This window comes from Leucopleurus acutus (genome assembly GCF_964270905.1).
Source record: "Leucopleurus acutus genome assembly, chromosome: 15".
NCBI classification, from domain to species: domain Eukaryota; kingdom Metazoa; phylum Chordata; class Mammalia; order Artiodactyla; family Delphinidae; genus Leucopleurus; species Leucopleurus acutus.
This window is the reverse complement of record NC_139157.1, coordinates 15,904,261-15,925,243: the sequence shown is the minus strand read 5'-3', so window position 1 is coordinate 15,925,243 and position 20,983 is coordinate 15,904,261. Positions and strand designations below refer to the sequence as shown.

General features: G+C 42.8%; 1 protein-coding gene across 4 annotated transcripts in view; it reads right to left on the bottom strand.

Moving 5' to 3' along the window:
• LRP11 (LDL receptor related protein 11) overlaps positions 1–20,983 on the bottom strand; it is a gene marked incomplete at its 3' end in the record, with an annotated part of 55,148 nt that overhangs the window by 21,373 nt on the left and 12,792 nt on the right. For 3 of the 4 annotated variants that reach the window (XM_082855584.1, XM_082855585.1, XM_082855583.1), the window contains exons 3-5: positions 13,544–13,685; positions 8,850–8,975; positions 7,788–7,994 (exon numbers count right to left, since the gene is read on the bottom strand). In XM_082855584.1, coding sequence (XP_082711710.1) covers positions 7,788–7,994; positions 8,850–8,975; positions 13,544–13,685 — 475 coding nt within the window. The remainder of the gene's footprint in view (positions 1–7,787; positions 7,995–8,849; positions 8,976–13,543; positions 13,686–20,983) is intronic. The other variant, XM_082855586.1, reaches the window with a different exon arrangement.

The following is a 20,983-nucleotide window of genomic DNA, read 5'->3' as shown; positions in this document are numbered from 1 at the left end:
ATTCACATAGTGCTAGCAGTTACTGAGAGACATAAATTATATTTACACATAATATCTCATTGTAGTGACACTGTGAGAAGATATTATCCTCTTACAGGTAAGGAAATGAAGTTCAGTGATGTTTATTACCTGGTTGCTAGTAATCAGTGGTACTGGAATTAGAACCCAGGACTGATCCAAAGCAGGAGCTTTTCCACTGAACCATACTGCTCTCAAAGTCACAGCTCTGAGAACTTATAGTCGATACCATATTTATTTACTCATATCTTAGCAAATTAATACTCAAATCTAGGCAAAATCACAAATTTACATTTCCTTAGGAAGGTCTGGGACAAGGCTCTACTAGGGATGCAGTAGAGAAATAGGTTAATTTTTCTTGGAAAGGAGACCTTGCCTTGGAGATGGGTTCATTTAAAAAACTATACAATTCATTTTGAATCTTCAGTTGTCACATTTGAAAAGTATTTTCTTAAATGCCTTCATACGCTGGGGAGAGAAAGCCAGTGATACAGGATCTGGGAGAGATCAGGTATTAGGGAGACGGCAGTGTACACAGGAGACTTCAGAAGACACAACTGTCATGGACTCTAGAATTTCCCAGGGGACTTGCCCTGCCATCTTGGTATTTGAAATGTGAATTTCTGTTTTCCATATTTTTGAAGGAACTGACCATAATTTTCCAGACTGCCTGATTCACTCTTCCTAGACATCAGCATATGGAATGGCACAGAAAAATGCCTCACCTCCAAACATCCTATCGTAGGCTCTAACCAACACAGCAGTCAGAACAAAACAAGGAAATTCCATCATTTACTTATGCAAATAATTCATTTTGGTAATGATCCTTTTAGAAGGGTTAGGAAATTATTTTTCCCCTCTTCTGAATGATCTATTGTGTTATGTTTATCACGCATAGCTATGCATTCACAGAGAGAGTTGGAAGCCGGATGGAAGCTATTTTAATTTCATTTTCAGTCACCATAGAACAGGCAGGCATGTTCCAAAGGGAAGTTGGAAAACCAGCAGGGAAAGTGGCTACTATATGGGCCTCCCTTCCAGAATGTTCTATAGCTTCCTGTGACCCCTGCCAACTAACACAGACCACAGAATTGTCCTTTCTCACTATTCACTGGTAGACCACACACTGCATGTCTGCAAAACAGGTAAGAGGAAGCTCTCTTCAGGAAATGCTCTGCATTGTCCTAGGACGAGAGCACAGCTAACCAGTGACAGTTGGTCTGCTCATGCTGGAAATGTTATTTAGGCCTCATTACAGTCATAAAACTCATTGGCATTCTCTTTGCTCGTTTTCATATTGTTTGTACTAGGCAGCCTTGAAAAAGCCTCTACAGCTTGTCAAAAATTAGTTTAAAGGAGCTCCAAGTTCATTCTTGGAGGCAGGCTAAGAAAACTATCATGTTTACGAACATATTTGTATTTGGCTGGAGGTTAACATTTTAATCCTAGCAGAATGCTGGAGGTATTCAACTAACTTCTAGATAAAATAAACCATGTCATTTTGTTTAAAACCAAGTGGTTCCTTGGGACTGACCCAAGCGGGTCAGATGTCACAAAACAGAATTTACTATATAAACCATCTATAGATTTCAAATAATAAAATTATGTAGTCCCCACTACAGTGACCAAAGCTTTTAGACTGATACCTCATAGAAGGTAGGAGGTGCCTCTTCCAAGACCAACGTTTCTCTCAGTGCCCCAGAATACTTGCGTATACTTAAAGGCATCTGCTGATTATAGCTCATTAGATGACATTGTCCAAACAAGTGGGCAGGTCAACAAAAGAGGATGACTCCCTTCAAAATAAGTTTGTGGAAATAACCATCTGATTATCTTCATTTGTGATAAGTACATTTCCTTTAGCTGGATTTCCATTCATTTGAGAATCCAGTTGATTCCTGCCACCATGTTGGAACATAATAGACTATTCAGCTTAATAGACTTCAACACATTCAAACCACCTTCCCAGAGGTGTTGCTATATAGTTTCAAAATGGTTTCTCAGTTAGAATAAAGATAGTTCAACGGAATGAAAATATGAAATACGGGGCATGTGAAAAAATCCCTTCAAGTATCCTTTGTGAGAATGTCCTCTCTGAATAAAATACTTTCCATAGTAAGGCAAAGGTAGAAGCTGCTTGCTCATTACCTCCAGAGATAAGGCGAACGGCGAGGCTTTGGCGTATTTGGCATGGGGATCCGGGAAAGTGCAGGCAGAAACCCCCACCTCCACACAGAAGGTTGTGCGTTCTACTAAGTCCATGCCTTAATCCGGATCCTTAAAGAATCTGGCTAACCTGCTGGGCTGAACGTGAATTCTCATTTCGAAAACAAAAACAAACAAACAAAAAAGCAGATTCAGTGTGAAGGTGGATACACCGCCACTTTTCTAGCACTCTGCAGAGCTGGAAACCAGATTTCTTTCCTTTGGCTGGGTCATATACAAGGGGACAGACAGCCTTGGGAATGGATGACTTGGGCCACGCAGGCAACAGGCCCTGCAACTGCAACCATCTTCAACAGCGCAGCCACTGTGCTACTGCATCCCAAGGAAGCGCAAGCCCCGCTGCGACGCTGTGATCCGCTCCGACGGTTCTAAGAGGACGGAGTGTGGGTTCACTGGTGGAACTGCATATTCGCACACACCCTTAACTTCATCCTTAGTGACATGCTAGGCATAAATTCCCAAGGGCAGGATAACTGGGTCAAGGCATACACACAAAGCTTCAGAAACTGCCCTCTGGAAGACTGTACTAATTTGAATCCCACCAAAAGTATGTGAGACTTGCTTCTCTGTACTCTTTCTTTTAAAGATTTGTTTTTAAAGGTCAAGTCTTATTTATTTATTTATGGACGCGTTGGGTCTTCGTTGCTGCACGCGGGCCTTCTCTAGTTGCAGTGAGCGGGGTCCACTCTTCACTGCAGTGGGTGGGCCTCTCATTGCGGTGGCTTCTCTTGTTGCACAGCATGGGCTCTAGGTGTGCGGGCCTCAGCAGCTGTGGCGCACGGGCTCAGCAGTTGCGGCGCACGGGCCCAGTTGCTCTACAGTGTGTGGGATCCTCCCGGACCAGGGCTCGAACCCGTGTCCCCTGCATTGGCAGGCAGATTCTTAACCACTGCGCCACCAGGGAAGTCCCATACTCTCTCTCTTTTTTTTTAAAAATATTTATTGGCTGCATCCAGTCTTAGTTGCACACGTGGGATCTTTTATTGCAGCGCATGGGCTCTTCATTGCAGCACATGGGTTCTTCATTGCAGTGCACGGGCTTCTCTCTAGTTGTGGCTCATGGGCTCAGCGGCCCCGCAGCATGTGGGACCTTAGTTCTCTGACCAGGGATCGAACCGGCATCCCCTGCATTGCAAGATGGATTCTTAACCACTGGACCACCAGTATCTCCCTCTCTGTACTCTTATAAGCATTATTATTATGTTTTCACCTTTGCCAATGTGATACATGAAAAACTGCATCTCATTACTTTCTGTACACATTATTAGTATTAATCTTAGTATCTCTTCAGCATCTCTTCAGTGAGTTAAGTGTTATTTATCCTCACAAGTCTGCGGGGGAAGGAAGCAGCAGAAAAATTAACTTGTTCATATTTACTGTACTAGCTGATAATCCTTGTAAAACTCAGGCATAGGTCACAAACAATAATGCATTTTTAAGTCTACTATGTTATGCTGAATATAACATAATTTCAAATCACATGAAATTGGAGGCTGGGGATTCCAGTCTGGTGGTCTCAGGGATAACAGAAGAGGAGGGAGAAGGGGGATGTTGTCCAAACAGAAACCATGTGTTGGGGGAGCCCTTTCTAACACTTTCAAGGTTCTATTCTTTCTTTCCCACTTTCTTTACCCTGGACTTTTTTTTTTTTTTTTTTTTGTAATATTTTAGCTGTGCCGCGCAGCATGCGGGATCTTAGTTCCCCAACCAGGGATCAAACCTGTGCCCCCTGCAGTGGAAGCACAGAGTCCTAATCACTGGACCGCCAGGGAATTCCCACCCTGGACTTTCAAAATTTGTGTTTTTGATGGACATTTAACAACGTATGAAAATACTCATAAGTGAAAAAAATAAAAGTTTTGTAAAAATAATATCCTAATTTTGTTAAAAGTGAATAAATGTATGTGTGTATGTATATAAGTAAAAGTAACTGGAAGAAAATGCAACAAAATGTTAATGGTGAATTTTGCTAGATGATTTAAATTTTCTTCTTTGTCGTTTTCTATATTTTCCAAATTTTCTACAGTAAATACATATTACTTTAGTGATTAGGAAAAATAATACATACAATAAATAATAACTGGATATTAATCTCTCTGCATCTGTGAAACTCCATTCTTTACGTCTTCATAGCCCAAGTCAAAGGCTTATTATCAAAAAGAACAAAAATAGAGATGCAGGGACTTCCCTGGCGGTCCGGTGGTTAGGACTTTGCACTTCCACTGCAGGGGGCACGGGTTTGATCCCTGGTCGGGGAACTAAGATCCCACATGCTGCTGCGCCATGCAGCAAGGCCAAAAATTCAAAAAAAAAAAATAGAGATGCAAAAATATTTCAGATTGGGTGCCAACTATCATTAACCGGTGGTGGCAGCCTGGAGCATTATTTGCAAAAGGGTTCTGAGGCTGAGTCCTCAACCCCCAGGAGATAAAGCTGGGATCACAGAGCAATATCTAGCACGGACAAGGGCTGATGGAATCCTGCGTGGGCGTCAGGCTTTTCATATTCCCCCAAACAGACACCAGGCTAGAAGGGCCTTAGGGGTCATCTGGTTGAAGCTCTTATTAACTGATGAGGAAACTGAGGTCCAGAGACATGAAGCAATTACTCAGGGTTCAAAAGGCAGAGCCATGACTAGAACCTAACGAAGGAGACTGGCCTTTGGTCTTCACTCTGCCTTCAGCTAATTCATTCAAGTTCATGTGTGCCTCTCGTCCACGGTGACGGAGCAAGAGTTCACCCGTTGTGGCCTCCGAGAACTCTGTTCTCTCTGTCAACTTCATCCCTGCTGCCCAAAAGCCCTGGTCTCCCCTTACTCTGTTTCTTAGGTGACTGTCTTCTCCATACAAACATTCCATATGGAGAAAATGGAGTCAAACAAATCCCAAGGTTTGGAAGGAGTGGCAAAATTCTCCCATTAGGTGGCAGTACGAGCAAGGAATAAACAAAAGCAGGCATCCGTAGGGCGCTTAACCTAAACTGTCTGAAAGAAAAGCCTTTTGTAGGATATTTTGTAGACATATTTGTATTGAAGCACTTTAAAATCTACAAAGTCCGGGGTGGTGGTTGTGGTGGTGTGCTGAATTGGGCGATTGGGATTGACGTGTATACACTGATGTGTATAAAATTGATGACTAATAAGAACCTGCTGTATAAAAAAAAAAAAAAAAAATTATTCAAGTCATCCAATGATGGAATGACCCAGTTGACTGTATGACTGATTTGACCAATAACAGAGTGATGTGAGTAACAAAGAGATCTGTAAGTCATTTTATTTATAGGAAATTTTAAATTCTAAGAACTATTCTGAAGACTGATCATGACGTCATCTTGCTTACTTGGTGAATTTAGATCTACTTTTAACAAATCACAAACCTGTATAGTGATAGTACACATTCTGAGGGCTTTAAAAAGATCTTTCTTATGTGATTATTTAGGTGATTTTTCCCTTTACTTATTGAATGTTTGTATGTGCATCTGTATGTTGTATGTGCATCTATATGTGAGCATGCACATGTGTTGGGAAATATAAGAATTTAATACATTTGTTTTACAGGAAGCTTTGAAGAGACAGAGCATCTCAAGTTTTCGATTTCTAACATAAATACATTTTATAGATAATATATTGTTTCAGGGAGTAGAACAGATATTCTTCTTTGGTGATTACATATTGATTTTCTTTTGTCTATAACAATTTAAAGTACTTTATTGCTTACATTTAAATAAATGCTAAATCAATAGTAAGTTATACAACCATACAGTGGATATATGTATAGAGACATTATCCAGAATACGTGCCCTGGTCAGAATGGAGACTTGTAGAAATACTCACTTTAGATGACTCTTATAAGAGCAGAAATGTGAAGAAATAAAATTATCTTACATTTCATCCTCAATGCTCAATTTTTACAAGTCATTTTTGTGATCTAACTTTTAAATAGGACAACCTAAGGCAATTGTATTTTTTTCAAATTTTATAATGGATAACATTCATGGTCAAATTTTGAGACAGAGAATTAGTAAAATGTTAATTATGAGCCCTGACTCTGGTATTGACCTGTTTCTTTTTGAAAATTATTTGACCTTTCTAACTTTCAAAATTCAAAATAGAAATATGTCTGTTTTTGACCACATCATGATATGTAATTTAAATCAAACAAGACAAAATGCCTTGAGAACATAATATATATAGGAACGAAAATGTCTACTACTTGTTTTTATTTTTATTTTATTTATTTATTTATTTTTTGCGGTACGCGGGCCTCTCACTGTTGTGGCCTCTCCCGTTGCGGAGCACAGGCTCCGGACGTGCAGGCTCAGCGGCCATGGCTCACGGGCCCAGCCGCTCCGCGGCATGTGGGATCTTCCAGGACCAGGGCACGAACCCGCGTCCCCTGCATCGGCAGGCGGACTCTCAACCGCTGCGCCACCAGGGAAGCCCTACTTAAGTGTTTTTAGAGTAGCTTTCCTGATTTGGACAGAAACAGAATAGTTCCTAAAGAACAGAAATATTAGACCATATTTGATGGCTTTTCTTCCTTTTTATGTTTATGTGCATTTCATCTCTTTGAAAATCCCAGTGACTCTGATCCTTATTTTTCTCAGTGACTTTTTTTTTTTTCCTCAGTGACTTTTATGCACAATAAAGGATGCTCTTTGTAAAATGTGAAAAAAAATAAAAAAAATAAAATCTACAAAGTAGATAAAAGATTGGAAGGAAATATACCAAAATATTAAAAGTTGTTATCAATAAAGGGGTGGTATTTTAAGTCATTTTCTTTTTTATTATTTGCAACTTCTGTATCTTCTATAATGAACAGAAAAGCTTCATAAAGTAGTTATTGAAATAGTGACAGATTATTTCAGTAAAATGTATGCAGAGTTTGAGTACTGAAACACATTCACAAAAGCATACAGAAATGTGATAACCTATATTCTGTCTCCTATGTCATACAATCATGCAAATATAAATGTGTAAAAAACTGTTGAACAATAGAATCCTGTAATGCTTTAGGAGTATGCATGAATTTTAAAATATTATTAGCCATATTTTTAGAAAAGCAATAGATGATAGATTTAGTTAAACCGGAGGCATAATACTGAGATATTAGCACATGCAACCATTTCAACATAATACAATATTTTCTTCACATTCACTTGTTTGGTGTGAAGAGGATTTACATAAATAGGTAGGGATTATGCTGCTTCGCCTCAAAATAACCTAAAGTTTAACACTTAGGGCATTAGTTTCCTTAACATAGGTGTTGAAACTTTTAAACTCTAACTTATTTACAAATAAATGTATTGATACCTCTGGAGTATGTATATATGTACGTATGTATGAACGTATTTGGTAGGTGTTCCTTACTATAAATAATCAGAGAAAATGTCAAGTTTTCTTTCTTTTTGGCCCAATTCTTCATTTTAACTCCATCCTTTCTTTTAAGATATTTCCTTAACACTCTTCAAATAGAACCTTATTTTGAGCCAAGTGTCATTATAGAAAATGAGACTCTTTGTGAAAATCCGCCTCAAGCCCTTACCTGGCATCCCAGGATCAATGAGACTCTCTGGTCCCCAAAAGGCAGAATGATTCCTCTTTTCCATGGCTGATGACGCAGGTGGCTGTTTTGGGGCAGTGGCTTTCTGCGACTTTTCCCGCAAACAGCCCCTGCCTGCATCTTTGCTTGGTCCGGTGGGTCTAGGCTGTGCCACAGTCGTGTGGGTCACCATCTTGCGGTCAAGGCTCACTGAGGGTGAAAGAGCTACTATCAGTTGTTGGGTTTCTTTTCTGAACTTTAGCTAAAACCACTAAATTTGCAGTAGATTTAAAGTCATGGACATTTGGGAATGATAACTTATTCATCTAAGATATATCAGAGCCCCATAAAAAACTATTTGTTCTTGTTTTCAAATGAGTAATCAGTTCTCTTCTAATAATTCGCTTTCTGAAAGTTCACATAAAGAAAGAGACAAAGACACAACTTAAACCTACGGTTTTGAGATTTGTCATCCTTGCTCAAACCAGTACTTCATTAAACTTTCCACAGCTCTTCTTCCTTTATTGCGGTGAGCGTTTATACACGTGGCATTATAAGACTGATTTACAGCTCGGACTAACCACACCCTTATGTCATAAATTTTCTAAAAAATCTATCAAAAGAAAACGTTAGCTCATTTCAGGTTTTTTGTTTTGTTTTGTATTGTTTTGTTTTGTTTTGGCTGTGCAGCATGTGGGATCTTAGTTCCCTAACCAGGGTTTGAACCCACACCCCCTGCATGGGAAGCTCGGCATCCTAACCACTGGACCACCAGGGGAGTCCCTCATTTCAGTTTTTAAAAAAGCATATGCTAAACAGCATTTTTAGGATGGGGAAGAATCTTGCAGAAAATTGAAAACAATCTCTTAAAAACGTAAGTGATATCAAAATTTGACATTTGTAACTCGCATTAAAGACATAGTAAATACTCATTTAATTTAAGGCATAGCTCATTCACATGAAGTTATACCTGAAACAAGGCAGAAAAAGAGCACTACTGAGTTTGCATTTATTGTGACAATACAGACATCCCTTCTACCCCAAAATGTGATGCAGTCAACTCACGATTTTGACAGAAACCTTCATCAGACCCATCAGGACACTGCTCCACTCCGTCGCAAGCCAACGTGATGTCAATGCAACAGCCGTCATCACAAAAGAAGTGGTAGCGTGAGCAAACATTCGAGCATCCTGTTCATAAACAAGTCTCAAGTCACAGGAGTGCAGGAAAAAAAGACTTCTACCGTGTCAAGATTAGCAGAGGCTATACATATAGTGAAATGCATTTGGATAAAGAGATGCAGATAATGAGGGAACACCTAACAGTCTGTGCTCGAGCAACAGATTCTGGGAAGGTTAGGGGGTTTCTTCTTGACCTTCCTGACTTAATTCTTAGGAATCACCATGGGCTCTTCGTCTTTTTTTTTTTCCAGCTTATTTATTATTATTATTTTTAAACACCTTTATTGGAGTATAATTGCTTTACAATGGTGTGTTAGTTGCTGCTGTATAACAAAGTGAATCAGCTATACATATACATCCCCATATCTCTTCCCTCTTGCGTCTCCCTCCCACCCTCCCTATCCCACCCCCCTAGGTGGTCACAAAGCACCGAGCTGATGTCCCTGTGCTATGCAGCTGCTTCCCACTAGCTATCTGTTTTACATTTGGTAGTGTATATATGTCCATGCCTCTCTCTCACTTTGTCCCAGCTCACCCTTCCCCCTCCCCGGCTCTTCGTCTTAGGGCCCTTCTCTAAGGCAATGATACTTTAGAGGTGAGAACAAAGGAGCAGCAGCTCTGGTCTTCCCCATCCAGCCCTGGGTTTCCTCCCTCAGGTGACCCACTCTGCATTCATCTGTTCGTCCATCAGCTCCCCAGCAGCCCACTTCACACCGGTTCACCCCTTGCACAGTACTTGGCTGGCTGTGTTTTAGCAGAGACACCACTTGCTTTTTTTTTTTTTTTTTTTTGTATCAGCTGGCCATTTATTTTTCTCATGGTGATTTAGGCTGAGCTCAGCTGGGCTCCTTCCTTCATGTGTCTGTGATCAGCTGTATAGACACCACTTTCTATGTGCTATTCTTGCATTCACATTTCCTAAGTAATAATTTTTACTGAGATCAACTTTCTACTATTGAACCCTGTTTGCTGGCCACCATAGATCCATGGTGCTGTAAAGAATAAACAGAATCTTTAGCTACTAGCTGGTGAGAATTTTTTTCTACAAATAATGAAATTCCCTTCATTTTGGAGCTCTTAAGAGTTTTTAACCCTCAGAGCTACATGTATTTTCTTGAAAGGCATTCCCTGCACCCCCCAACTCCAGATGAAGCCAACTTTACTTTATAGTTGTTAGCTACATAACAATTGCTGACACTAGTGATGCGGACTAAAGGTATCAGGCTAAAAGTAGGTCTTAAGGATTCTGTAATTCTCCAGGGACAGATGGACTAGACTATTATCTCAGTTCATGGGACAGTGGTACATGATGATATTTCTGAGACAAATGGCTGAGCATAGGATACACGCCCAGGAGAGTCTTGGAAACGTTCTACTGTAAAGAAGTTCAATTAAAATGCTGGGAGAGGAGTCCATCTGGGTGGAAGGCAATTCGAAGATACCTTGATTATGGAGGAAGAAGAGGTAAAGAAAAGAAATGGTGGCAGAAAGAAGAGGACACAGGAAACCAGCAGTTATGGCTGAGAACTTGGGCCTAGAAAGGAGAATCTGCTTCGGACACAGGGAAGGGGTTGGGAGGAAAAGTAAAGGGAAACTCTGTGGACACCAAGCAGGATGCAGCCTCTGCTTACATTTCTTAAACTCATGACATGAAAATCCTAACTATCTCGAGACTTTCCTGACTCCTTGGTAGTTTTGGAGCTAGATCCATATTAGTAATTTACCCATCTATTTCTAGATTAGTGGTCTCCAAGCCTGTTTGACTATACCTATCTCCAACCTACCCATCTATTTCTAGATTAGTGGTCTCCAAACCTGTTTGACTATACCTATCTCCAACCTACCCATCTATTTCTAGATTAGTGGTCTCCAAAGCTGTTTGACTATACCTATCTCCAATCTACCCATCTATTTCTAGATTAGTGGTCTCCAAACCTGTCTGACTATACCTATCTCCAACCTATAAATCCTAAGCATGTGCCACCATATTAGCATATTACACGTCGTACAAAATAAAAATTAATAAAAATATAAGTTCTGGGGCTTCCCTGGTGGCGCAGTGGTTGAGAGTCCGCCTGCCAATGCAGGGGACACAGGTACGAGCCTTGGTCTGGGAAGATCGCACATGCCGCGGAGCAACTAGGCCTATGAGCTGCAACTATTGAGCCCACGTGCTGCAACTACTGAAGCCTGTGCACCTAGAGCCCGTGCTCCACAACAAGAGAAGCCACCGCAATGAGAAGCCCGCGCACCACAGCGAGGAGTAGCCCCTGCTCGCCGCAACTAGAGAAAGCCCGCGCGCAGCAACAGAGACCCAATGCAGCCATAATTAATTAAATAATTAAAATAGATAAGTTCTGGTATTTTCTTTTCCGTCTTAAAAATGCCTTGACTGTCTGTTGGGGATTCTCTATGGAGACCACATATCTGGATCATCTTAGAGGTGTTTGTTGGCTTGCTCTGTGAATAGATTATTTTTGCAGAGCTGGAAAACATGCAGCCTCTATATCCAAAACTGAACCAACTTATCACAGAAGCAGGGGTATGTGCTTGTCTGTTTACCCCAGAAAGTGTCACCCTTGGTTATCATGAAAGCTAGTCATTAACCATAAGATGAGTATATATAATAGAGGGAACAGAAACTCTCTCAATCCCCACCTCTTGTTTTCAATGTGTCGATGTAGTATCTTATTAACTTTAATTCATAGTTTGTTATTCCAGTCTAACCAGTGAGTGATTCCAGACAGCAGTTAATACAATAGCATTCTTTTTATTTTCTGTATAAAGTTACATACGTAAGACCTATACCCAACTGGCCTTTCAGTAACCAAAGGTGAATCACATCACTCACTCTCTGCAGCTTCAAATACACTTTATCTTCATCTTGAGAAAGACCGGAAATGTACAACTGGCAACTGGCCTTGGGAGCCCCAGAAAACTGGCCTGAGTAAGTAAACCAGAGCAACAGGCAGCTGGTGAGGTGTCAGCCCTTTGCCTCCATGAGCTCAAGCCGTTTCTCCCTCCCATGCACCTCAGTTGTATAAAAACAACCCTTTTCTAATTTCTGCAGGGGATGAGAGCTTCCCAGGAGCACTTTTCTCCCAGAACCAGCAGTTGACTTGGCTCCTTGCCCAGGGAGCCCTGTTCCTGGGAGCACAGCCCTCGGGGCCCAGGAGTTTTCCACTGCTAATGATTTCAGCTGTTTGCAGCGGCCCTGGCACATGGCCAGCTTTCCAAGGTGTGTTCTAGGTAACTGGCTCTTCGGTGCAGCTGCAATAAATCAACAAGCAAGGACTGCTTGATTGTGGGCCGGGCTGCAGGCCTGGCTCACTCCCCGTGGCTGACTCACGGTGCTGCGGTGAGTGGGCTGGAGTTTGGGGTCTGGCCTGTCCATTGGCGGTCACCCCTCCTTCCTCATGGTCAGCTTAAACCTTGGCTGGACAGGAGTCAGCCAACCTAATTGTGAATGTTCCTAACACGCTGTATCCTTGTGGAAGGCAAATCATCAAGGTGGCGAAGTTCTTAGGATTCTAAAGTCTCCTTCCTCATGTCCAATATGCACACTGACCCATGTCTTTGATGGAAGATCAGTCAAAGTACAAGTAAATCCAGTCTTTTTATTCTTATTCTCCCAACTGCTGGCTCGATTACCATCTAAATACTGAGGAATTAAGGATGTAGGAGACAGGCTACAAGTTTGCTAGAGGCATGGCTAGTGAAGGGTCACCACACATGGGCAGAGATCAGGTCTGTGGAGCGCAGTAGCCATGCCCACCGCCTTGCACACAGTTCCCGTTCACCGCAGATGCTGGGAAGGCATCCGCTGACCGAGTGACAGGACCCTCACACATACACTATCTCAGCACTTCTCCAGAGTGAATTGGGGGGAGGGCTTCCCTCTGCCATACCCCCATATCTTTAGTGCTGTTGAGTTCCATATAAATTTTTTTTTAACTTGATGAGCTAATCTTAGAAATGCAGATGTTTGGGAAAGTAAGAAACAGGTAAATGAGAGAAATGAGTTTACATTGGGCAACAGAATGTGAGAAGCATTATATATATGTCGAGCTATGTTATTAACGTATCTGTGCATCTGTGTAAAGCGTCCATGACAGTTTTTAAATAGTCCTTTTAAACTGACACATGCATGCATATATTTTAATTTGTTTTCAATGTACTCCTTGGCTGCATACTTTGAACATACATATCAAATAGACCACCCTCCTTTAAACAAGATCCTCTCCTGGAAAAGCCAGATGTCTTTCACGAAACTGAGTCACGGAAAGATGGAGCATCTCTCGGGTCCCGTGGCTCGCACAGCCTACTCTCATCCCCTGGAGTGTGGAGCGCTCCCCCGCCCCAATTCAGCAGTGTCACTTAGCCCAAAATACAATGCAGCCTATTTTTGCAATCATATTTTTAGTAAAGATTTTCCCATTCAACAACAGCAAAAATAAAATGAAAGGGCCCCTGTAATGCACAGTCAGAATATAAAATGCCAATTTAATACCATCCTTCCATTGATAACCTGGTTTCTGTTGGCCACTGTGAATGTGAGGGAAAGGCTTTCTTCTCACCTCCTGTGGAGAAGGCCACGGGAAGCACGGTCACCGAGACGCTGTCAGAGCTCCTCTGCCCAGCAGTGTCCATCACCGTCAGCTGAAAGGTGTATGTCCCTTCCTGTAGGTGGGACAGCTTCAGGGTTCCAGACTGAGGCACCTGATACCCAAACAGGAAACATCATATTTAGTTAAGAACCTGAGGCACAGAGTCCAGCATCATCCTGAACTGGAAATCAACGTCATCCTTGAAGCAGTCCCATGACCCACTTCTCCACTCCTGGTCCAAGGTTGCAGAATACTAATCACACACAATTCTGGCAGATTGATCAGAAGACTTGAGCTCCGGTGGGACTGGGGCCTGACACCCCCTTTCTCCTGGAAACTTCCCCTCCCACGCCCATCCACATGGTTGCATTGGAAGGGTCAGTTATGACCTCTCCTATGGCCACAGGGGTGCCAGGCTGAGGGGAGCCTCTGGCTCAGAGTCAGGCAGGCTGTGCGAGGTGGCAGCTATGCGACAGGTGACACCACTGTTTATCGTTTCTTGGGACTTAGACAGGAATGCCTGGAAACATGGGAGCAGATGATGACCACACTGGAGCATGCTGACGTGAAGCCCTGCAGCCTCGAGCAGGGTGGTGTGAGAGAGAAGCTCTGTCTTCTGTCCCAGCTGGTCTGCCAGAACGTAGACCTAAGACGGCCGAAGGCCAGCAGCCTTGGGATGTGCTGACCTGGGTGTATGAGAGGAGAGGGTAGATAGTAGGACTGAGTCAGAGTAGGGATTTAAGGTGGGTGCGACAGGGGGATGCTGAGTGTGGCCACAGGAGTGAGGCTGAGATGAAGTTAATGGAGATTTTAAGAGACCAGGGAAGCCTTGAGGCTGGAGGCTGTGGGGGCCATCCACACAAGACATCCTCACCCAGGCCCCGGTCATATCTCTGGGAAGGCGAGTGAGGTACTGGGCTCCTGGGTGTCAACACTCAGCATGCCTGTGTCAAACTAGACCTCTGCGGGCCGTGCCTTCCCTGGGAAGCCTCTTTCCAACGCTGGGGCTGGAAGGACAGAGCATCCCTCGTCTAAGGGGCCAGTCCTGCCACCTGGGCTGCGGAGGCCTCCCTCTAGCCTTCCTAGGTACCTCTTCTCTGATGCAGGAAACACTGTATCCAGATCCAGACCATGGTAATCACCTTCAACATCTTGGGTGCACTCAAATTTAGGTCTTTTCAAATTAAATCTCCCCTCCCTGGCGCCTTTTTTTTGAAAAATCTGCTTATAGGGGAAGGATAGCTCTGTCAGGTTTTGCGGTTCGGCTACCCATGGGTGTCATGACGATCAACTGTCTCTATGGGAAAGCTCTGAGAGCTGCTGGATTTGGACACCAACAAAAAAGGGAGATGCTGACAACTGCTGACAGAGAATGGATCTTGCCCGAAGGGCCTCCGAAGAGGGCTTTGCGTTCGGCACCAGTCCACATCTGCAGGCCCTGCCTCTATGAGCAGAAACTAACTACAGTAACTTAATACCAAGGTCTTTGTTTGAGGCTTATTTTGATAACTGAGAAAGTCAGTAAGGTCCTATTAATCTCCTGTGAAATTTCTTCTACAAAAGGCTCCCCTCCCCTTCTTCTGCAGTAATTTGTTTAAAGCTTTTGCTGTTTCACCTTAAGTCTCCCAGAGCCAGTGAGAAACGGAAGTAAACACTTTGATTTTTGGATTTCATCATTTCAAGATTTTTTTCCCTCTGTGTTTTTACTTCCTGGATGCAGAAAACTTTCAGGTTTTGAAGCCATAAGAGATAAAACATTAATCTGATTTGATTTTTTAATCCCTTTCATAACACAGCTTGGCATGTCTTTTTTTTTTTAAATTGAGGTATAGTTGATTTACAATTTCAGGTTAAGTTTCAGGTGTACAACACAGTGACTCAAACAATTTTTAAAGGTTATACTCCATTTGTAGTTATTATAAAATGTTGGGTATATTCCCTGTGCTGTACCATATATCCTTGTAGCTTACTTATTTCAAACATAGTAATTTGTACTTTTAATTCCCTGGCCCTTTTCAGTTTAGTTAGTTGGCTAACAAATGCTATCTTTCCTCAAAATCAGATATTAGAATATATAGAACTGTAAGACGGACGTTTTCCCTTCAAGCACCCAGGTCATCTTTTTGGACATCTCCTCACATTTATATGGCACTGGAAAGGATTTAAAGTATTTTACAAACATTTCCCAAGTGTCAGGATAAAAAATACACACACACACGCACACGTAAATGTATATGCAACATACCCAATTTGTAACTTGAAGAGAGATATTACCTTTAATAAAACAAAGAGCTTCTAATCTCTGCCCAAGATCTCCTGTTCAGCAGTAACAGAGCCTTTGATGGCTGGCCTCTGGCTAAATCAATGTATAACTCACCCTGCTATTCTGGCTCAACTGCACCTCCCTAAAATAGCAATTTAGTGGCGAGGAATACACGTTTGGGTTTATTTATATACCACACACACACATACATGCATGATTATTATATATACTGAGTTACAAAATGAGTACTACCTGTCTATTCCCCTACCCCCATAATTGCTTCTAAAGTATATAAGGCATTGGGCATATGTCAGTTACAAAGTAGTGACAAGATAACGTGGTACAAAATATTTCAGTAAGAAACTCCATTGAACCAATGAACCCAAACGCATTCTAGCCTTCTGTCTTGTGTCAACTAATCCAACTTGCAAAACCGGATGAGAGCTCTATAGCGGTTTGAAGGCCTTTACGATCCCTGTTATAATCCAACGCCATTTCCCTGCACACATACAGAGAGTGAAGGAGACACACAGGGCAGCTGTCCTGATCAGGAGAGGCCAGAACATAAACTGGCACCACAGCTGTCGAGATACTTCAGGTGAACATGCTTAGGTTCTGTTCTTCAGTTACATGTTCCTTTTTCTATTTACTTTTCATCATGAATATGACCCAAAGTTCTGTAAAAAAGAAGCAAAATGAATTCAACTGTTTGTACTTTCCTAGTTATATATGCTCAAATGAATGGAGTTAGATCATAGTCACAAAAAACTCTGATGTACCCATCTTTCCCAATTGTGCAGGAAGGTGATTTTAAGAGCGTTTCCTCAGGAGTTGGGGATTTCTCTTATCCTCACCGGAGGAGGATCATTCTCAAAAGAACAGAACCAAAAAGGCAGTAATTAAGACAGAATTACATTGCTTATCTTGAGGTTTCAGGAATCAAAGGGAGAAATATTTTTGGACTGGGGCTTTTCTCCTACTTTTCAAGTTCTCTCAAAATGTGTTATGTAAATAGCGCTCCACTTATAAAACTAGCCATGATTAGAAGCCTCTAGAAGTACAGAGAGGAAAAAGGAACCTATTCTTCCTGTTACAACCCAACCATGTTTTACTTCTGTGTTATTCTTTTTCTTATTATGCATTTCTTTTAAAAATAAATTTATTTATTTTTTTATTATTTTTGGCTGAGTTGAGTCTTCGTTGCTGCGTACGGGCTTTCTCTAGTTGCAGCGAGCGGGGGCTATTCTTTGTCGCGGTGCATGGGCTTCTCATTGTGGTGGCTTCTCTTGTTGCAGAGCAGGGGGTCTAGGCACGCGGGCTTCAGTAGTTGTGGCTCACGGTCTTCAGTAGTTGTGGCGCACGGGCTTCGTTGCTCCGCGGCATGTGGGATCTTCCCGGACCAGGGCTCGAACCCGTGTCCCCTGCACTGGCAGGTGGATTCTTAACCACTGCACCACCAGGGAAGCCCTTTTCCTCTTCTTACCTCCAGCAGTCTTCAAACCTAAGTTCTAAGACTAGAAACTTAATGAATATTTGATGAATGAATGAACAAAAGAGTGAACAGAATGGCAAATGACATAAAAGAAGATGAGAGAGAGCTAGAACAAGAGCAGAGAAAGAGAGTAACACTAAAGCTCCCATCCTTCCCACCAAGAGCAGGACATTCCCTGAGGGCGTGAGCCAATTTTCTTGCACCTGTGGCCATATGCAGTTTCTACAGACAGAAGATCAGCACTGCTGCCCTCTTGCTTCTTCTCCTACTGCCCTTCCCTACTTTCCAAACCAAGGAAGTTTGTAGAAGTATGTTATTGCACAGACCACTGGGCAAATGGGCAACTGTCCTCCAGGGAAAGCCAAACCTGATTATCATTTTGAAAGGATACTGATTTTCATGGTCCTAGGTTACTGTAATCAGAGGATATACATTGAACTTGAAAGCCCTCACACATGTTCAAAATTTTTGCACTACAGAATGTGGATCTTTTCAATCCGAAATTTTCACGTCGATATGAGTCCTACTGTCAAAATATTAAGAGTACAGAGACAGGTACCACAGGGCTCGCACCTGCAAAGTCTTCTCTGATGTCCCTCAGCTAGATTATAATCTCTTCCTCCCCCTGAAGTCCAGGGGCACTTCATCTACATTCTCTTTTGGCCTTGCCACCTTCTATTTGGTATTATCGTTATTTAGGGGCACATCTAATCTCCTCAATGGGAGGCAGCTCCCTGAGGGCAAAATACCCTACAAATTCTTCATAGGGCCTTACTCCCTTGCTCCTTGCAGGTAGAAGGCTCTCATAATTTTTGTTTGTTTGTGTATATACAAGTGAGTAAATTTATTCTTACTGTAGTTCAGTTAAACTATTGGTCAAAGAGACCCCACAAATAGTTTACGTCCCAAGATGTTTAGAATTAGCTATAATAGTTACCTCTCCACGAGTGCTCATTCTGTGCTGTGCAATGTGCTAAGCACTTTATTTGCATTTTCCCATTTTAACCCCCAGTGGAACACTCTCAGGTAGTATTATTTTCTTCACAATTGAGGAAGCTGAGGCTTAAAGAATGAAGTAATTTTCCCAAGTTCACCCCACGAGGGAATTGGCAAAACTGGGTTTGAACCCAGGCCATATGATTCCAAATTCCATGCTCGTAGCCACTGTAGAATTCTACCTCCGAGTTAGCAGAGCTCTAGGCCTTTCAGGTCCTTATTCCAAGAATCATTTCCTAGAAAGCACTGAGTCACAGCTTATACACAAACCAGCTAGCTGTTGTGGTCTGAAAAAGCAAGATACTTCCTCATACACGCAAAGTCCTTTAAAACCTCTAAAAGTGCTTCTCCCGCCCACATCCCCACCCTACTACCCACCGCCAAATAGAAGTGCCAGGACCTTTGAAGGGACAGTGGCAGGAAGTCAGGTTTAAACCCAAGGGGACCTGAAAGCCCAGACTGACTGCAGATTCCTGTGATGCTGGAAGCCTATTGTGCTATAAATTTATTGTCTGGGAAGCTGAGTGTTTCTGAACAGGAAAAAGACTTCAAAGCTTCTGTAGCTATTGGAATAGAGCTTTCACAAATTCTCAATTTACCCAGATTTATTTTTCATGAGGTACGTACTTTTTTTCCCAGGGAGATTATTTTTCATCATTTCCTTATAAGTAGTTTTCTTAAAGAAAAAAATGCAGTTAAACATTCAAGGCCCTGAGCTATTGTGTGAAAGAAATTCATGCTTAAAGGGCAGTCTACATCAAGGCTCACGGTTAATTCTGAAACACAACTGGTATGAATTTTTCATCTATTATGCTCTCATGTGTCTTCCTGCTTAATTGGTGCAGTAAGTCCTAGGATTTGCTGGGTTTTTTTTCCTGACGAGTAACACCCTTCATTCTTTTTTCTTTACACTTTTTTTAAAAAATTATTTTTATTTATTTATTTGGCTGCGTTGGGTCTTCGTTGTGGTGCGCGGGCTTCTCATTGTGGTGGCTTCTCTTGTTGAGGAGCACGTGCTCTAGGCGCACGGGCTTCAGTAGTTGTGGCACGTGGGCTCAGTAGTTGTGGCTCGCAGGCTCTAGAGCGCAGGCTCAGTAGTTGTGGCGCACGGGCTTAGCTGCTCCGCAGCATGTGGGATCTTACCAGACCACAGCTTTAACCCATGTCCCCTGCACTGGTAGGCGGATTCTTAACCACTGCACCACCAGGGAAGTCCACACCCTTAATTCTTGAAGCAAGACACAAAGAAATACTTAAGGCCACAACGGAATATTCATTCGTATGCAACAACTTTTTTTTTTTTTCCCCAAAATAAATTTATTTATTTTTGGCTGCACTGGGTCTTCGTTGCGGCGTGCGGGCTTCTCATTGCGGTGGCTTCTCTTGTTTCAGAGCATGGCCTCTAGGCGTGCTGGCTTCAGTAGTTGTGGCGCACGGGCTTAGTTGCTCCGTGGCATGTGGTATCTTCCCGGACCAGGGCTCGAACCCACATCCCCTGCATTGGCAGGCAGATTCTTAACCACTGCGCCACCAAGGAAGCCCCATATGCACCAACTTATCCCTAGATATTATTCAGGAAATTTGCAGCCTTGATAATCTTCTGTGTCTCAAAAATGTTCTGTGGGCTGCCATAACTTTTTGTCCTTTATTCAAAGCTTCAGGTGAATAAAATAACTGACGGGCAGTGATGTAGGTGAAAGTTTGCAGAGGTTCCGATCCATTTTGGTGCCCTGGGGTGTGGTGCTGTTTTGCTTCTCCCTCTCTCCTTCTGCTCTCACCTCCAGCAAACAACTAGACCCTCTGGTTTTTCAGTGTCAAAAAAATACATTTTTTTAAAAAGTCCTTTTTTGACTCAGACCAGACTCTGAAGGGTTTCCTCTGTAGGCACTGGAGGAGTGAGGTTTTGCTCCCTATTAAAGGCCTTCTGGGCAGTGGTGAGCACATGGAATAAGTATTTGGAGTTTGGGGTTCCTTGGGAGAATCTTTTTTTTTAAGGTATTTATTTTTCATTTTTTGCAGTACGCAGGCCTCTCACTGTTGTGGCCTCTCCCGTTGCGGAGCACAGGCTCCGGACGCGCAGGCTCAGCGGCCGTGGCCCACGGGCCCAGCCGCTCCGCGGCATGTGGGATCTTCCTGGACGGGGACACGAACCCGTGTCCCCTGCATCGGCAGGCGGACTCTCAACCACTGTGCCACCAGGGAAGCCCCCCTTGGGAGAATCTTTAAGAGAAGATTACCCAGGCACCAACACAGCCCGCCTGGGTGTAAGACAAGGCTACCAGGGACGTCATGGACACCATCAAAGGAAAGATGATCTCAGAATAAATTGAATGATAACGTACTTTTTTTTACTGTTTACTATGTGCTGCTCACTGTTCCAGGGGTCTTATTTGCATTACCTCTTTTTATCCCAGTAATAACACCTTGAGAGGAGGGCTTTGGTTATTCCCATCTTGCACAGAGGAAGTGGTGAAGCGAGGATTCAAAAACCAAAGCAGGGCTTCCCTGGTGGCGCAGTGGTTCAGAATCTGCCTGCCAATGCAGGGGACACGGGTTCAAGCCCTGGTCCGGGAAGATCCCACATGCCGCGGAGCAACTAAGCCCATGCACCACAACTACTGAGCCTGAGCTCTAGAGCCTGCGAGCCACAACTACTGAA